The 15,916-nt window shown below is 47.8% G+C and overlaps 1 protein-coding gene across 1 annotated transcript in view; it reads left to right on the top strand.

Annotated features, from left to right (window-relative positions):
- The window catches only part of DYM (dymeclin), a 340,650-nt gene extending 329,314 nt beyond the window's left edge, over positions 1–11,336 (top strand). Inside the window, 1 exon segment of the mRNA XM_027576031.2 lies at positions 10,931–11,336. Coding sequence (XP_027431832.2) covers positions 10,931–11,080 — 150 coding nt within the window. The 3' untranslated portion in view covers positions 11,081–11,336.
- The last annotated feature ends 4,580 nt before the right edge of the window (positions 11,337–15,916 follow it).

Below are 15,916 nucleotides of genomic sequence, written 5' to 3'. Positions count from 1 at the left end.
GCTCTCGGTCACAGCTCTACTGTGCTAGTGTTTTCTCTCATCCCCCCTCACTGACCTACCCGACCTCCCACTTTGCTCTGTGTTTGCTTCTACCTGTTCATGTTTTCCTGGAGAAAAATCAGATGAGCTGTTTTGATTAGTTCTCTCTGATGCACTCACTGCTTAGCTCCTGTCTTGAGGTTTTCAACCAGTTAAACGTCTCACGCCTGCTAGCTGTTGCACAAACCAAGAGAACACGCTGGGATACATGACACCAAATCAAGTTTGTGCATCACTTCATGGTGGTCAGTATGTCTACTGACCTCACGGGGCTAAAAACACGGCTAATTTCTCAATGGCGTTTTTTTAATCTGGGGGAAGTGTCAATTGCTTTCTCAAAGAACAGCCTGAGTTTGAAGGCGTGTAGGGCTGAGGTAATGTATATGTTCACTATATTAGAACAATTTCTTTAAAAAGTAAACTTATTTTAGAAAGTAAACATATCCAGTAGTCTTAACTTGGTATACCTTAGGACTAATAAGGATTTTTGTTGTTCTATTTGTACCTTCTTTTTAAAGGAGTAGAAGTAACTATGTGGGAGTGGGGGGTGTTTAGTCCTCTAGTGCTGACATTCTGTGATTCCATGAGTTCTTAGAATTAAGGCTCAGAAAAAAAAAAATAAGGTTCAGGAATGTAATATGGATTTTTCTAACTGACCTCAACCTGTCTTTTTGTGAAGATAGGGGATCCCATCTTCTAGATCAGTTAACCTCACATTTTTATGATTTTGGAACTTCCCGGACACAACCATCCTTGAATGGAATCTAAGACTCACTTCATACCAAATTCTGCTTTTTGGCACAAAGTAGTATTAGGACTCATTCTAGAGCATTCTGCTTCTGTTTCCTTTCCTCTAGATTTCCTGATGCCCTTTTTTAATCCTAATGACTATGCAGAAGTGAACAAATCTCATTTTGTGTTTTTAGTTCATTGACAACTCATGTTGGAATAACCACGGGGCCAAGACTGTGGCATTTGACAAGAAGTCACAGATCTGGGTCACCACCCCCCCTCGTGGATCATGCTTGGGTCACTGGGAAGTACAGTCATAGGAAGTACTGAATCCAAATTTTAGGTGATAAACGCTTGCCATTAGGATCGTGGCTTTTAAGTAGGATTTTCTCCAGCTAGACTGAGGAAAACATCATTGGTTTAGCAACCACAGGGCTTCTCACATAACACTTGGAATAGCTTGTTCTTTCCATAAGCAGAGGGGAAAAAAATCCTCCCGTCCATAATGGGTACATGGGAATGTTGATTATCAGAGGCTAGTTTTAACTTCCTGCCAAGGAAGGAATAATGAAGGCATGACTTTTCTAAGAATGGGTGATGCCCCTGTAGTCTTGAAAAATTATCACGTTTGCTTATAACTTAAATCCTAAGAATGTTCAAAGACGTTAACTCTAGGAGATTAGAGATAGCTTTTCCAAGTTTGTCTTAGTTGGAATTGTCTTTCCATGTATCTCTTTGACATACTGTGGCAAAGGCTGTGTTCTTGCCTGACATAATCACCCGAGCTCACCCCAGTCTGAGCTGGGGTGTGCCAGTGAAGCCGCCTGCCTGCCCTTGTCCCCACATCCCTATGTCCTCTATGTGTCATCCACATGTAACTCCTCATGCATGGACATTCAAACTCAACAAGGATCCTTGTTTTGCTAGAATTTGTCTAAACATGATTCAGAATCTTTCTCCAAATCTGTATCTCTCTCTCACTCCCCTAGTTCACATATTATTCTGAAAAAAGAATAGTGTAAAGAAAGATTATCACTGATACAGTACTTAGGACGTAAGTGTTATTTTGAGGGCATCTGGCCATATCGTGACCTTGACAAGAGTAAACAGTAAAAAACTGATTAAAACTGGAACTTGTCTCTGTTAACATATTATGCATCTCTAGTCTGTGACTGTAAGTTATATGCAAAGAGTTCATCATTTTCCATAATTAGATATATTTTGAAATATAAAATATGGTGTTGACCATATTTGAACATTGAACATATTTTAATGAGCATTGAACATATTTAATGTTTAATGAACATTGAACATATTTTAATTTTAATGTTGATTTAATGTATGTCAACATTATCCATTATCCGTGAGCTGGATTTTTCTACCAGCAAGAATCTGACGTGGTAGAAGGCTGGTAGGCAAGGAGCATGGCAATTTGAGAAGTGAATGAATCTATTAGATTTGAAGTATTGCCCCCCAGATCCCAGTAAGTCGGCTCATTTGCTTCTCAGAGCGACATGGGCTTAATTTGGCTCACTCAGTTTAGGCAGTTATTACTAACTTCCTATTAGTGAGTTATTACTAACTCACCTAGTGTGCGGGACTCCATTTCCCAAACTCTTCCCCCGTGCCTCACCCCCAAAGAACTCTGGGGTTTTGTTTGTTTGTTTTTAAGATTTTATTTATTTATTTGACAGAGAGAGACACAGCGAGAGGGGGAACACAAGCAGGGGGAATGGGAGAGGGAGAAGCAAGCTCCCCGCCGAGCAGGGAGCCCGATGCGGGGCTCGATCCCAGGACCCTGGGATCATGACCTGAGCCGAAGGCAGACGCTTAATGACTGAGCTACCCAGGTGCCCCAAGAACTCTGGGTCTTTCTACAAACAACGATTTTTACGCATTTGTTCATTTATTCAGCGAACTGTTCTTAAACCCCTGGCAATATTCTAAGCACTGGGGCACACATCAGTGGAAAAATTAAAATCCCTGTCCTCCTGGAGCTTATACTCTACTTAGAATTTTATCTAATAGTAGTAGATTTATTTTCTGGGATCGCACTCTCCTGGTCAGATAGCTGGGTCCTATCCAAACTGATGAGCCCCTACCGAAGGACAAGCAAGTCCTGCCACCAGCCCAGCCATGGGACTGCTTTCAACAAAAAAAGTTCTGCCAGTAAATGCTCCACTTTGGCCCTTCATCTCCCACCCTAGAACCAAGCCGTCCTCCCCCTCCCAGCCTCCTGAACTGGAATTGATTCACCTCCAAAACAGGTGCTTTGACTCAATAAGGCAGGTCAGTCTTGAGGCGTTTACACATTTAGCAACCTGGACTATTGCCTTGGAGCTAATGACTTTTAAATTACAAATATCAGTTCCCAGCCTGTTCTCTCACCAAATGAGCGAGCTTGTCACCCCAGCCCTGGAGGCCCGCCTCCCCGTGTCCGCCCCCCCCACCCCCCCCCGTCTTCCCTGTGTGCTAGCCCCACACTACTTGCCAGGCCCCAGGGTGCGCTCTGGGCTCCTGGGAGTCTCTCCACACGCAGTGCCAGCCCCCTTCCTGTCCCCAGCCCTGTCCCTACAGGTTAGGACCCGCCTGTCAGGGCTTTTCTCCAACTTCCCTTGCGGCAAGAGGGCCTACCTGTCCTTCCTTCTCCTTTGTGCCACCCCACCAGCCCTCAGAAAAGAGAGACAAATTTAAAACTAAAGACCTCCTTTCTGTGATTCCCCTTAACCTGGGATCTGTAACAGAAGGGTCTAACCAGGGACATTTGCTCAGGTTTCACACTCAAGTGGGTTTCAGATTCTGGCTGATGGTGTGATGGTAAATTCAGGGAGAGCTCATCATAGGTGTGGGTTCAGCCTTCTACTCTTATTTTTTCCTAAAAGTTTTTTGACCACCAGTTACAGAAGCTGTTAGTGTCGCTTGCAGATACTCAGGTGACAAGCTATTGTCCTGAGCAAGAGGTGGTTGGTGGCCCAGCCCGAGCTTCCAGGATAGGTGCCTGCTCACCTGTCACCCTCTTCTTAAGTGGTAACTTGCTTGCTAGAGAGGCCCCCACTCCTGGCCGGCCGCGGTGCTCTCAGATCTGCTGTGACTCTCTGCTGAGCCACCCTCATGGTGGGCTTCGTAATTTTAGCTTCATATCTCATAATTTCTAACTTTCAATAAGTAGCCCTTTCTAATTTTCTGTATTTTGAATTTAGCTTTTCATTAATTTTAAAACTGACGTGAACTGGAACTCCCCCTTCAGCGTGTCCGTCATTCATCAACCAGAGCCTGTCTTCTTTTTCTCAGTTAAGTAATAACGTTTGGTCCATTTGTAACTCATTCCCTTACACATGGAAGAGACTGCAGTCCGGGCTTGTGCAGACGGTAATGTAGCTGAATATAGATGCTTCCTGATTTGTCTATTCCTATTTCTCCTGGAGTTTGCTGTCCAAGCCCACCTAACATCTTCCAATCCTGGGATTAGCCAGATGGACCAGGGAGGGAGCCCTCCCGGGGTGCTGTCCTTCCATCTTGTGCTATGCTCCCCTCTGTTCTTACTCCTACCAAATTATACCCCCTGGTAGAGAAACACCAGTTCTTCCTCTTCCCTCCTCCCCAGCCCCAAGCACAGCGCCTCGGATACAGCAGGTGCTTACCGGGCTTTACTTGAAGGGCCCATCACTGAAGGACGTGGTGTTGCGCAGCCGTAGCAGATGAGGGAGAGAAAGGGAGGGGAGCTGGAGAATCCTCCCCAAATGCACCCCCAGATAAAACCATTGTATGTGAATTCTTTTACCTTGCCGTCTTATAACAGGATCTTGAAACCAGTTTACTTTTCATCTACACGGAACCTGCCTACCACCAACACTGCGTGCACCGCTGCCAGGAGCCCCCCTCCCCCCTTCTAACCCGCACCCTCTGCTGGTGGTGACAGGCGCCTCACCCCCAACCATCACCCTTCACAACTCCCTTCAGAGGCTGAATGTGGGCTTTTAAAGAATTCTTGCTAATGGGCTGTTTAGCTATTTGATTTTACACTGCACTACATTTCTGGAGCCATGCCAGGTGCTTGCTAGAGTTTCTGGTGCTATCTCTGTCATCTTTCGGTGAAAAGGGGAAAGCTCCATTGAACTTTCGTGGTCATAAAAATTATTGCATTTGAGCCCTACATCTGCTCACTGAACTTCCTGTGGGTTTTCACCAAATCACATGACCGACAGCAGAAAGACTTATGGTCTTTAAAGTTTTTGGTCTGCTTCTTATACCCGAGTCTCAATCACCAAGTCAGACCTTTGCTTTGTCTCTGGGCTGGGCGTCCGGATGTCCCACTGTGGTGGGTTGATTCACTGGAGCTGATAAAAACATTCCAGCCAAACTTGAGAGTCTAACATTACCTCTGGCTCCAAAAATCAAAACAACCGGATTGTTTTAAGTAGCTTTGGATTGAGACCAAGCTCCGAGCTTGAGAGAGGGGTTTTCTCTCCTTATTGAGCTGAGTCACAGGACAACTGTCTCAGAAAGAAAGGGGCAAAAGCCTGGGCCCAAGGTGACCAGTACCCTGCCTTCCGCTAGCCTGTTCCAGAGAGTTCTTGCCATAACTATCAAGTCAAAGCCCTCACATCCCCAGCGCCTCTCCTGTGCTTTCCCAGAGCTTTTGTGGTCCTCAAGTACATCCACCCAACAGCCCCTGGCTAGAGCCCAGAGGGGGCCTGAGAACTCCAGGGAGGAGTTGTGGTTAGAGGGCGGCATGTGGACGGATGTTGGAGCTGGGAAGGTCTGGGAGGGCCCAGGCGGCCCAGTCAGAATGAAGACACTCAAGTGAGGAAGTTGGACTTCCCTCAGCCATCACAGGATGGCATTATTGTTCTCCACAGGCTTGAAAAGGAACATAAGGGAAAGAGTGACTTTTTCTAGGTTGTTGATCTGACATTCAGACTATGACATTTCTTGGACTGAATCCTGACAAAATGTGTCCCCAGTGTCGTTAGTGCTAAATAAAACCTTTTGTCTTTCTTTTCCTTAGCTCTCAAGAGTTCTAAGACCTATTAGAGGAGCACATAATTTTAAGATGTCTATTTAAATCTCTAACCATGTTGGCTCTCTCTAGCGAGACCGACAGGTAAATTTGAGAAGGGGGCAAATTCACTGCAGCTTGAGCCCTGCTTGTTCTGCGAAGGCACATTCACATTCAGTCAGGTTGACTGAAGAGTGTTTCCAAAACTCTTTGATAATTTCTATTATTTCGCCCTTTTAAAATGGACCTTAAAAACAACTCATTGCAGGAAAAAGGAAGCTCTTTACCTTGTGCTTTCACAATGTGTGTAGCCAGTTTTCGAGAACATGCTCTTCTTTTTCCTGCTATTTATGGTTTATCCTCTGGTCTGAACCTTTTAAGTGTCGGTGAAAAGTTCTGAGCAAAGAAATACTACCTCTATGCTCACTTGTTCCTTTGAGGAGAGGGCAGCTGGGTGTGTGTGTGTGTGTGTGTGTGTGTGTGTGTGTGTGTGTGTGTGTGTGTGTGTGTGTGTGTGTGTGTGTGTGTGAAGTTCTGAGCAAAGAAATACTACCTCTATGCTCACTTGTTCCTTTGAGGAGAGGGCAGCTGGGTGTGTGTGTGTGTGTGTGTGTGTGTGTGTGTGTGTGTGTGTGTGTGTGTGTGTGTGTGTGTGTGTGTGTGTGTGTGTGTGTGTGTGTGTGTGTGTGTGTGTGTGTGTGTGTCGTCCACTGTTCAGGTTAGAAGTGCATTCATGCTGCTCTGTCTGGACTTGCTCTTTTGCTTCCGCCGTGTCCAGTGGCCCCCGCTCCAGCGATGTGAAGTAGGCATCCAGTCCAAGAATACTACCTCTATGCTCACTTGTTCCTTTGAGGAGAGGGCAGCTGGGGGTGTGTGTGTGTGTGTGTGTGTGTGTGTGTGTGTGTGTGTGTGTGTGTGGCGTCCACTGTTCAGGTTAGAAGTGCATTCATGCTGCTCTGTCTGGACTTGCTCTTTTGCTTCCGCCGTGTCCAGTGGCCCCCGCTCCAGCGATGTGAAGTAGGCATCCAGTCCAAGCCCAGCACGGGCAGGGGCCACGACTGGACCTCCACGCGGTTAGCCACAAGCTCTCAGGCCACAGGGCAGCTCAGCCACAACCTCGTGCTTGTCTCGGTTTTAAGCAGTTGGGAGGCTTAGACTTTAAAACCATCTCTTGTCAACCCACAGGGCAGCTCAGGACCTTTCGACATTTACCCTCTCCTCGAGACTGCCACCAGCTCATTCGATTTGTCACAAACCTGTGAAGGAGACGGGCTGGTTAAATTCAAAATCTCAGAGTAAACTTTATGTTTTAAGAGCCCTGGTGAGGATATGAGCCTTGTCCCAAGTCACCCAGCTCCCAAGGCCTGGACTTTGAGCTCTTAAATGCTAGGATTGTGTGTCACTCAGCTCGATTTTTAGTCCTGGGCTCATGACTTGAGTAGGCTTTCGGTAAATACTTGCTGAATGAATGAATTGTGGAAAAAGATGGGGCTAAAACTCAATTATCTGCTTGCCTTTCAAGTGCTTTTCCTAGTTTGTTCAAGGATTAAATGAGTGACTAAATATAAAGTGTTTGAACTTGCCTGCCACATAATAGGTGATCAGTTCTGTTAGCTACTGTTGTGTACTATGTAGTAGATGGTCTTGCCACGCTGGGTATCATACTTTGTTGAGAGTCTGTTGACTACATTTACCACAAGAGTGAGAGATGGGTTGTTGTTTTGACATAAACTTGAGCCACAATGAAGACAAGGCATTTTCAGCTCTGTTTGATCACGTGGTGGGAAGGATAGTCATGGGGGTGCTGAGGTGCTTTTCCTACTGGCCTTTTCCTAGATCTGCCCATGCACGATCAAAGGGCAGGCTCGGACTCATTACCGTCTCTCACTGAACAGTCATCAGAATTTCCCCAAAATCATGAGGGCAGGAAAACTTAGCGCCAGCCACTGAGCGACTCTAGCCTAAGCGTCTTTAATTAAGTTGGAAGGAGTTCTTACACAAGCCGTCGGTTTTCTGGTTCTCCTTCCCATTCCACCCTCAGAGAGGCAGAGAGCAGCCTGGTGCAGATTGTCTGACACCCTTTCCTAAGGCCTTCATAGGAAACCCCCCAAATACGTCACTGGATAGAGAAAAGGTTGCACATCTTTTAGTCATTTCTACCTCTAACAACAACAAGTGCATCGTATTGGCGACATTACCACTTAGAAATGAAGGATGTTGTTATTCTAGCTGAAAGGGGCAATGTGGGGGCTCTGACCTTTTCGGGCCACCATTCTATCCCCTCCCCCCCCAGCCCCTCACTTCTCTCTGGGTCAGTGGGAGAAGTTTTCTCAAGATTGAGACCATTCTAAGAACAAGGATTTTCATCCTTGTTATTGGGGGGTAAATTTCTTTTTCAGACACGGTCCCTCATTCTTGATGATGATGTCTCTGTGGCTTGGTTGTTTTTTTAAGGACCGGTAGTGAGCCGGGTTCTGGGCCATGCAGTGAGAGAACAGCGCTGTCCCTGAAGGGCCCCGTGCAGTGCAGCCTAGGAGAGTTGAACTGAAGGACAAAGGACTAGGGTGGCCACAACGCTCTGTCACTTTTCAAACTGACTTTCCCACCCAGTCAGACCTACACTTTAATCCCAACTCCATCCCACAGGCTATGTGACCTAGAACCGGCTTGGCCTCTCCAGGCCCTGCTTCACCTTCCATTAGCGGAGTTGGCCGTATCAGCCTTGGGCGGACCTTGGGGTGACTGGCCACAGCGTGGTGCCCGGGTGCGCTCAGCTGCCAGTAGCTTCCAGCCGCACCCTGTTGCTACAAACGCAGGTTTCTCGTGGGAAAGAGTATCATTGTGTTGCAGCCTATAAGACAGCACAACTGATTCCATGACAGAGGTTTACTGCCACCTCCAAGAACTCTGTTCCCTCAGCCCTGAGAAGCCCAGGCCAGGCCGGAAGCAGCCGGAGTGGGGCTGGGAGGTGGGGGGGGCCTGAATCCCAATCACGACAGTACGTGCTGGCAGCCGCCGTCTCCCTGAGCTGGCCAAACCATGTCCGCCAGAAGGCCCGGGAGAGCCCGCTGGGAGGAGGCTCCCTCCGAATGGCAGGCGCTGCCCCTGCCATCCGCACCCTGGGACACTTGCAGCCTACAACTGAGGACAATAAACAACTGATTCGAAACACTCGTGGTCCGAAAAGGCGGAGGTTTTCATTAAGCCAGAGGCCTTCTACACAGGCCTCTGAAGTGTGGGGTACATAGAGTGTGAGGGAGGATGTGGGAGTAGGTAATGCAGGAGTTCGGGCCACTTATAAATCCCATTTGTGTATATTCTATATTTACATGATGCCTTTGGAGCCATGGAATAGAGTTGGTTTTCATTAAAGCTGTAACAGAGGGGACTGCATCCATGACCAGAGAGAGTAACCCTCTTTCAGGAATTCCTATACACATTTTCAGGATTTAACTCAAAACTCACCTTGCCAGGAGCATCTCCTGCTTACTCTGCCTTTCTCTCATCTGTCTAGAACTCTGGATCCAGCACTTAGGTGTTGAGTCTCAATTATTGTAAAATGCTGTTTTAAAATTCCTACAAGGGGCACCTGGGTGGCTCAGGCGGTTAAGCGGTCAACTCTTGATTTTGGCTCAGGTCATGATTTCGGGGTCCTGGGGATTGAGCCCGTGTCGGGCTCCACGCTCAGCGGAGAGCCTGCTTGAGGATTTGCTCTCTCCCTCTGCCCCTCCCCCCACGCACGCATTCTTTCTGTGTTTCTATAAAATAAATCTTTAAAAATAAATAAAAATAAAATTCCTACAACTGGGTGGATGGGTGGATGAGTGGGTGGCTTTCCTGCCCACCCCCCTCCTTCCTCTTCGTTTAGGCCTACTGGCCTCTCTCCTGGTCCAGGCCTGTCCCCACCCCTGCTACGTGCCCTCTGTTCTCCACACTGTGACTGGAGGGGTCATTGCGCAGAGCCATTCTCACCAAGCCCCCTTCTCAGACCCTTCAAAGGCTTCCAGGACCTTAACGTGGAGGCCAGGACTCCTCATGCGGCTCCTGTGTCCCTCCTTCCTCCTGGGTCTGGGCCCTGCTTGCTGGTGCTTCCCCCAGCCCGCCTTGCACCTCCAGCACCACCTCTGCCCTCCAGCCTGCTGTGCCCCTGCCTCACACCGGCCTTGCGTCTACCTGGTCCAGCAGGAGCGACGCCCTTCCCTCTTCACCTGGCTGCACCCCCCCCCCCCCCCCCCCCCCCCGCCTCCCTCAGGGCCCTGGAGTCTCCTGTCTTTCTCACTAATCTGTTCTCATTGTTCTATTGCTGCTGCTGCCCCCACCCCCACCCCAGAGCGCCCTTTCTGTGAGGGCAGGCCGGCCCCTGGCCACCGCCCCCTGCAGACGCCCAGCCGGTCCAGTGAACAGAAGACTGTGAATGAGACAATGTACATAAAGCAGTGGCTGTCGCCTGGCACAGCGCTGGTCCTCAGTACATGGTTGGTTGTTTCATTCGTCCACATAGTCATCAGATTATTTCAGTGCTTGCTTATCAGCCGGGCCGCAGAGTGCAGGCCCGGTCGCCTGGCTACGCGCACAGAGCCAGACTGCAGCTTTAACTGAGCCCCGGCAAGGAGTCACCCCGGCCTCCCTCCACAAGGCCTCAGCCATCACCACGGCCCCGAGGAGGCGGCCCTGGCCTGCGCAGAGCAGCTGCTGCCCCGGCACCCGCCCGGCCTTCCACGAGGGACGCCTGCCTGCCCCTGCGGGTCCAGGCTGAGGAGTTGTGAGCGGAAGCTCTCATCTCTGAGGAGACACAGCCCTGAAAGCAAAGTCTCTCAGGAAGAGCCAGCCCTCGGCTGGGCCAGTAGATAGTCTTTCTGCGAGCCCTCCGTCTGTCACCCATGAAGGGCCCGTTTCCACTCTGACACTTGTCCTCCTGCCTCCCCCTGTTCGGGTCCCTGCTCTGCTCAGCAGACCAGCATCAGCAGACAGCTACTGACGGGCTTACTCGTCTTTCCTCCACACACTTCACGTTTTCTCAGGAGTCATTTGCAGACTGGCCGGTAAAGCCCCAGACCTCTCAGGCCTGGTGACCAGTGAGGGAGGTGGGCTCCCTGCACACCCCAGCACTGCTTTTGCATGGAACTGCGAGATTATAAAATCGTCTTGTTTTTGTTGCAGAAATTTCCAGAATTGAAATTCAAATATGTGGAAGAGGAGCAGCCCGAGGAGTTTTTTATCCCCTATGTGTGGTCTCTGGTCTACAACTCAGCAGTAGGTCTCTACTGGAACCCACAGGACATCCAGCTCTTCACAATGGATTCCGACTGAGGGCAGGACACCATCTCCCACCCTCACCTCCCTCCAGCTGAGCAGCCCTTCCAGTTATTTTCTTCCTGGGGAACAGAAGTAGACAGATTGCCTGATGTATCTTCTAGCAAAGAGGATCACACAGGCGTGCTTCCCTTACATGCTTGGATTTGGAGAATTGGTGCCAGTTGGCAGTAGATCACTCAGCTTAGATTGTAGTGCAAAAAAAAGGGGGTGGGGGGCACACAATAATAATAAATGTAAAAACCTGCTATTCCACATGCAGTTTTATTTCTAAACCAAAAATCTAGAGCTTTTCCAGGAACTCGATGCCTTAGGCATATAACACTTCACCAGTACATACTATTTTTTTCTTTGCATGTTCAAGATTTTTGTTTTGGTCCTCTGTGTGTGTGTGTGTGTGTGTGTGTGTGTGTGTGTGTGTGTGTTCAACATAGAGAAATATCTGAAAAGATGATGAGACAGGAATTAGTAAGGAAATGAAGTCATATGTATGAGGGGTTGCCTTCCAGAGGGCCTATGATTTAATAAACACTATGCCCGGGCCGTTGGATATAAGCCTTTAGATCAGATCCTCTGCATCTTTCAAAGAAAGAAATGGCTCCTTCTCATGAAGCTCAGATTAGCTTTTCTGTGGATTTGGCCTCTGAGCTGTAGCTGAATTAAATTGGAGTCTAGCACAAATTAAGTTAATCTACTCTATATTAATCATTGGGAAAAGAAAAGCTTCATTTTGAAAGCAATCTTTTTTCTTAAACCAGACTAATAGGAGAAAAGGAGACCAATTTGATTAATACAGTATTCCACATGAGATGAAAAACATGTTTTTCTCTTCATCTCTGACTTTGTTTAAACTCTTTTGGGCCCTGAGCTAGAGGAAGAAGCTTCTCTGAGGGAAACCTTCGCTGGGCTGCCCTGAGCAGAGCGTGCCTGCCAGAGCCGCGGGCACTGAGGGCAGAGTGGGCTGGTCCTTTGGAGGCCAGGTCTGAGTCCACGACCACCCTCTCACAGCCTGGATGAGGAGCCTCGTTTCATTCTCAAAGACACGAAAAGTATTTGCTTTTCTGTGTAGAAAGCACGTAATCCCAAATGAGACTGAGCACCCCGTGTCAGTCGATTGTTGCCTAATCTCTATTGGGAACTAGCTTCTCTCCTCTCCCTGCGTCCCTGGGCTGGAGGCCGGAGTCATTTTGGTCCATCACAATCTCAGAGGGTCTGGGAGGAGCTATGTCCAGTCACAGCAAGCTCTGGAAAGGTCAAAAACACGCCAGCACGTCAGTGCACATCTGTGTGGCTTCTGCCTGTGAAAAGCCTAGGCTGTTCCATCTCTTCAGTGGGCCTTTGAGGCTAGCCAGGCGATTTCCTTGTCCTCACCAGGACAGGTGCTGGAGCTGACACTTCCTGAGGCAGCCTGGCTGGCTGGCTGGCTGGCTGATGGAGGAAGGGCCATCGCTGGTGGCTGGACCCAGGAGGCAAGGGCAGGTTGCCCGCGGCCTCCTCGGGCCTTGCTCTGTTCAGGCCTCTTCCTGTCTCCACAAATGGCTGGGGGCTCTCCTATATCTCACTTAAGATCACACGGACAGGGCCTCAGACCTGCAGATGAGGCATGTTAACAGCTTCTGCTTAGTCGAGCCCAGGGGAAGAGGCGGTTTGAAGGTGGACGGATCAATCCTCACAGTCTGAATGATGATCATTTTAGGTGGCAATTATTTTATGTTCCCCACATGGGGAAATGATAGACAGCTTGAATTTGCTTCCAAAGCATTTTGACTCGCTTCCTTTAAACCAAAACACACAATGTTAAAAGGGTCGCGTGCAGCACCTGAACCTCTGTAAGGACCATGGATCTGTCCTTGGAGGCTGAGGGCTGGGCAGTGCCATGGGATAATCACTAGGCTGCAGGCCTATCAGTTCTCGGGGCAGGAGGAAATAGGGTCCCCCAAAAGAGAGGGCCAACAACCAAGGAGCCCTTGACAGAGGGGGTCCCACAGTTCCCTCCCCAGGCCACCTGGCTCACCAAGGTGCCTCCAAAGCCCCATTCTCCAGCAGGCTCCTCTCCCCCACCCGCTTTTAATGAACCAAACAGCGGAAGTGCTCACTGGCCTAAAAGCTCAGCCGGGGCTACCACCTCAGGCAGCACGTGGGCCCACACTCCCAGACACCACTGCGTCATGCCTCAGCTCTGGAGACCCACCAGGAGTCTCTTCCTGATTTTTGTGAAAGATCTATTATATGACAATAAATTTAACTGATAAACTTGAATTACGCTTGGATTAATTTGCTTAGAAGTTGTTTTCCGAAGTAAAAATGTGTAGAATGAGGCAGTACAGGGCCATCTTGTGTTTGGATGGAAGTTAACATCTGATTCTTTCTTACCCAAGATACAAAACTGTTACTGCACTGTATCATCAACAAATGGTTCTGCCACAATTATTTGTTTTTGAAAGCATGGGCCCCTTTCAGTACCACCTTTCCTATCAAGAGTTCAAGGCGCTGTGCAAAAAAGCTTCAAAACGGTAACTCTGGTTCTCACGGTCCCCCGTTGAGGCTGGTGCCATGGGATCTGGAACAACAGCCTTGGCATCACAGGGTGGTCATCATTCAAGGGTGCGGACAGAAGCAGGGCTGTGGAAGAGCTCAAGGACAGAGACTGAGAAAGGAAAGACAGAGAAGGTCCCTGAGGTGAAGCATAGAAAGTACACTGCTCCAGAAGGAAATCACAGGAGCTGGAAACGTGCTAGATGGGGAGAGGGAAGAACATAGGACCAGCATCAATCAGAACACTTAGCAACTTCCTCAAGCTTACTAAGGTAAAGAGAAATGTTCAGTGTGGGGGGTGGGGGGATGCCTCTAGGGCTAGGATCTCTTAATATTCTTTAGGCAACATACTGTCCTTGAGGTCCTGGGGAGCCAGTGTTTTGCCTTAGGCATTAAATCTTTCTGCATAACCGAGTCATTCTGCGCTCATTTCCAGAGCCATAAATTAGAGTTGTGGTACTTGCTGATACTTTATAGGTTTGAGTTTGCAAGGTCAACCCTTTAGGTCTCTTAATTCCCTCCTAGGCACTATGCCTGCAGTTTCAGTAGCTGCCATTTGATATTCGGGACTGATCCTTGGGCTTTCTGAGGCCAGATTCAGGGTTATTCCAGTGTCCTACATTGCCTCCAAGAGTCAAGGAGGTCAGGGTTTCTATTCTCTGATGAAGAGCCAAGCTTCCTATGAATATGAGAAGCTGAGGAATGGATTATAGCACACAATTCACAGTACATAATGCATTTTTATTTTTTAAGAACTTTACTAAAGCATAAAATGTAATCTCATTAGGGTATATCCATTTGGGATTCTCCACACAAAGCAAGGGAGATTCATCAGGAACTACCTGCCCCTCCCCCACCCCACCCCCTTGGTCAGGTCATACATGGCAACCACTACTCTCCTGACTTTACAAGGTGATTGAAAGTGCAGCTACTCAGACAACAGCGTCTGGAATAGCAAAGACCCCCAGAAAAAAAGCAGTCTCCTACAACTAACCAGATACTACTTCACCATCCTGTTGGCTCTGGCATGCCTTCAAGCAAAATTTTAAAATATTTTGGCCAGATTTCCGAGTTCTTTGCTGGAGGGTTGGTTTAGATTACTTAGTCCTCCATTCTGATCAGTAGACTATCCTTTGTGGATGCTGTGGCCAGCTTCCAAATCAATCCTTTCTAATCTCTGAATGTGAATTGAGGTGAAATCAAATTACTAATGCGTCCAGGTGCCTAGCAAATGTATATTCTCTCTGGAGGAAGTGAACTGTTATGGACTGAATGGATTCCCCCAAAATTAATATAATGATCCCTAACTTCCAATGTGATGGTATTAGGAGGAGGAACCTTTGGGAGGTCATTAGGTTTAGGTGCTCATGATGATGGAGCCACCATGATGGGATTTGTGCCCTTATAAAAAGAGACATGAGAGTGATCTCTCGTCCTCTCCACCATGTGAAGACCTAGCAAGAAGACCACCATCGAAGAACCAGGAAGAAAACTTACAGTGTTACAATCAGAAATATCCATGGGGTACCCATATAAATCCTATATTTCTGATTGTAACACTAAAAAAAAGTCCCATTTAATATTAGACTTTGACAAGACAAGAATGCATGTTGTAAAAAATACTAGTAAAAGAGTATGTAACTTTGAAGCTAATTGGAGAGGATGGAATAACCAATTCAGTGGCAAGTTGAAGATAAGGGGATAAGAAAGAGAAGAAAAACAGAACCAGTGGGACAAATAGAAAGCAAGTTGCAAGATATATGTGATAAATCCATTATTACATTAAATGTAAATGAGTTAATGCTCCATTGTTGACAAAGATTGTCAGACTAGCTTTAGAAACAACAATCATGGGACGCCTGGGTGGCTCAGTCGTTTAATCATCTGCCTTGGGCTCGGGTCATGATCCCAGAGTCCTGGGATCGAGTCCTGAATCAGGATCCTTGCTCAGGAGGGAGCCTGCTTCTCCCTCTACCTGCCGCTCCCCGCCCCTGCTTGTGGGCTCACTCGCCCTCTCTGATAAGTTCTTTAAAAAACCCACACGCACAACAATCATAGGGGTGCCTGTCTGGCTCAGTTGGTAGAGCACACAACTCTTGATCTCAGGGTCTTCTTGAGTTCAAGCCCCATGTGTGGCATCAGGTTTACTTAAAATAAATTTTTTTAAATGAATTAAAAAAATAAAAATCCTATGCCCTTTACAAGAGATACTTTTTGAAACATGAATTTAGAAAGTTTCAAAGAATGGAGAAATATATATCCAGCAAACAGTAAGCATAGGAAACTGGTGTAGATATA

The sequence above is a fragment of the Zalophus californianus genome, chromosome 14, assembly GCF_009762305.2.
Source record: "Zalophus californianus isolate mZalCal1 chromosome 14, mZalCal1.pri.v2, whole genome shotgun sequence".
In the NCBI taxonomy this organism is placed as follows: Eukaryota; Metazoa; Chordata; class Mammalia; order Carnivora; family Otariidae; genus Zalophus; species Zalophus californianus.
This window is presented reverse-complemented; position numbering and strand designations above follow the sequence as displayed.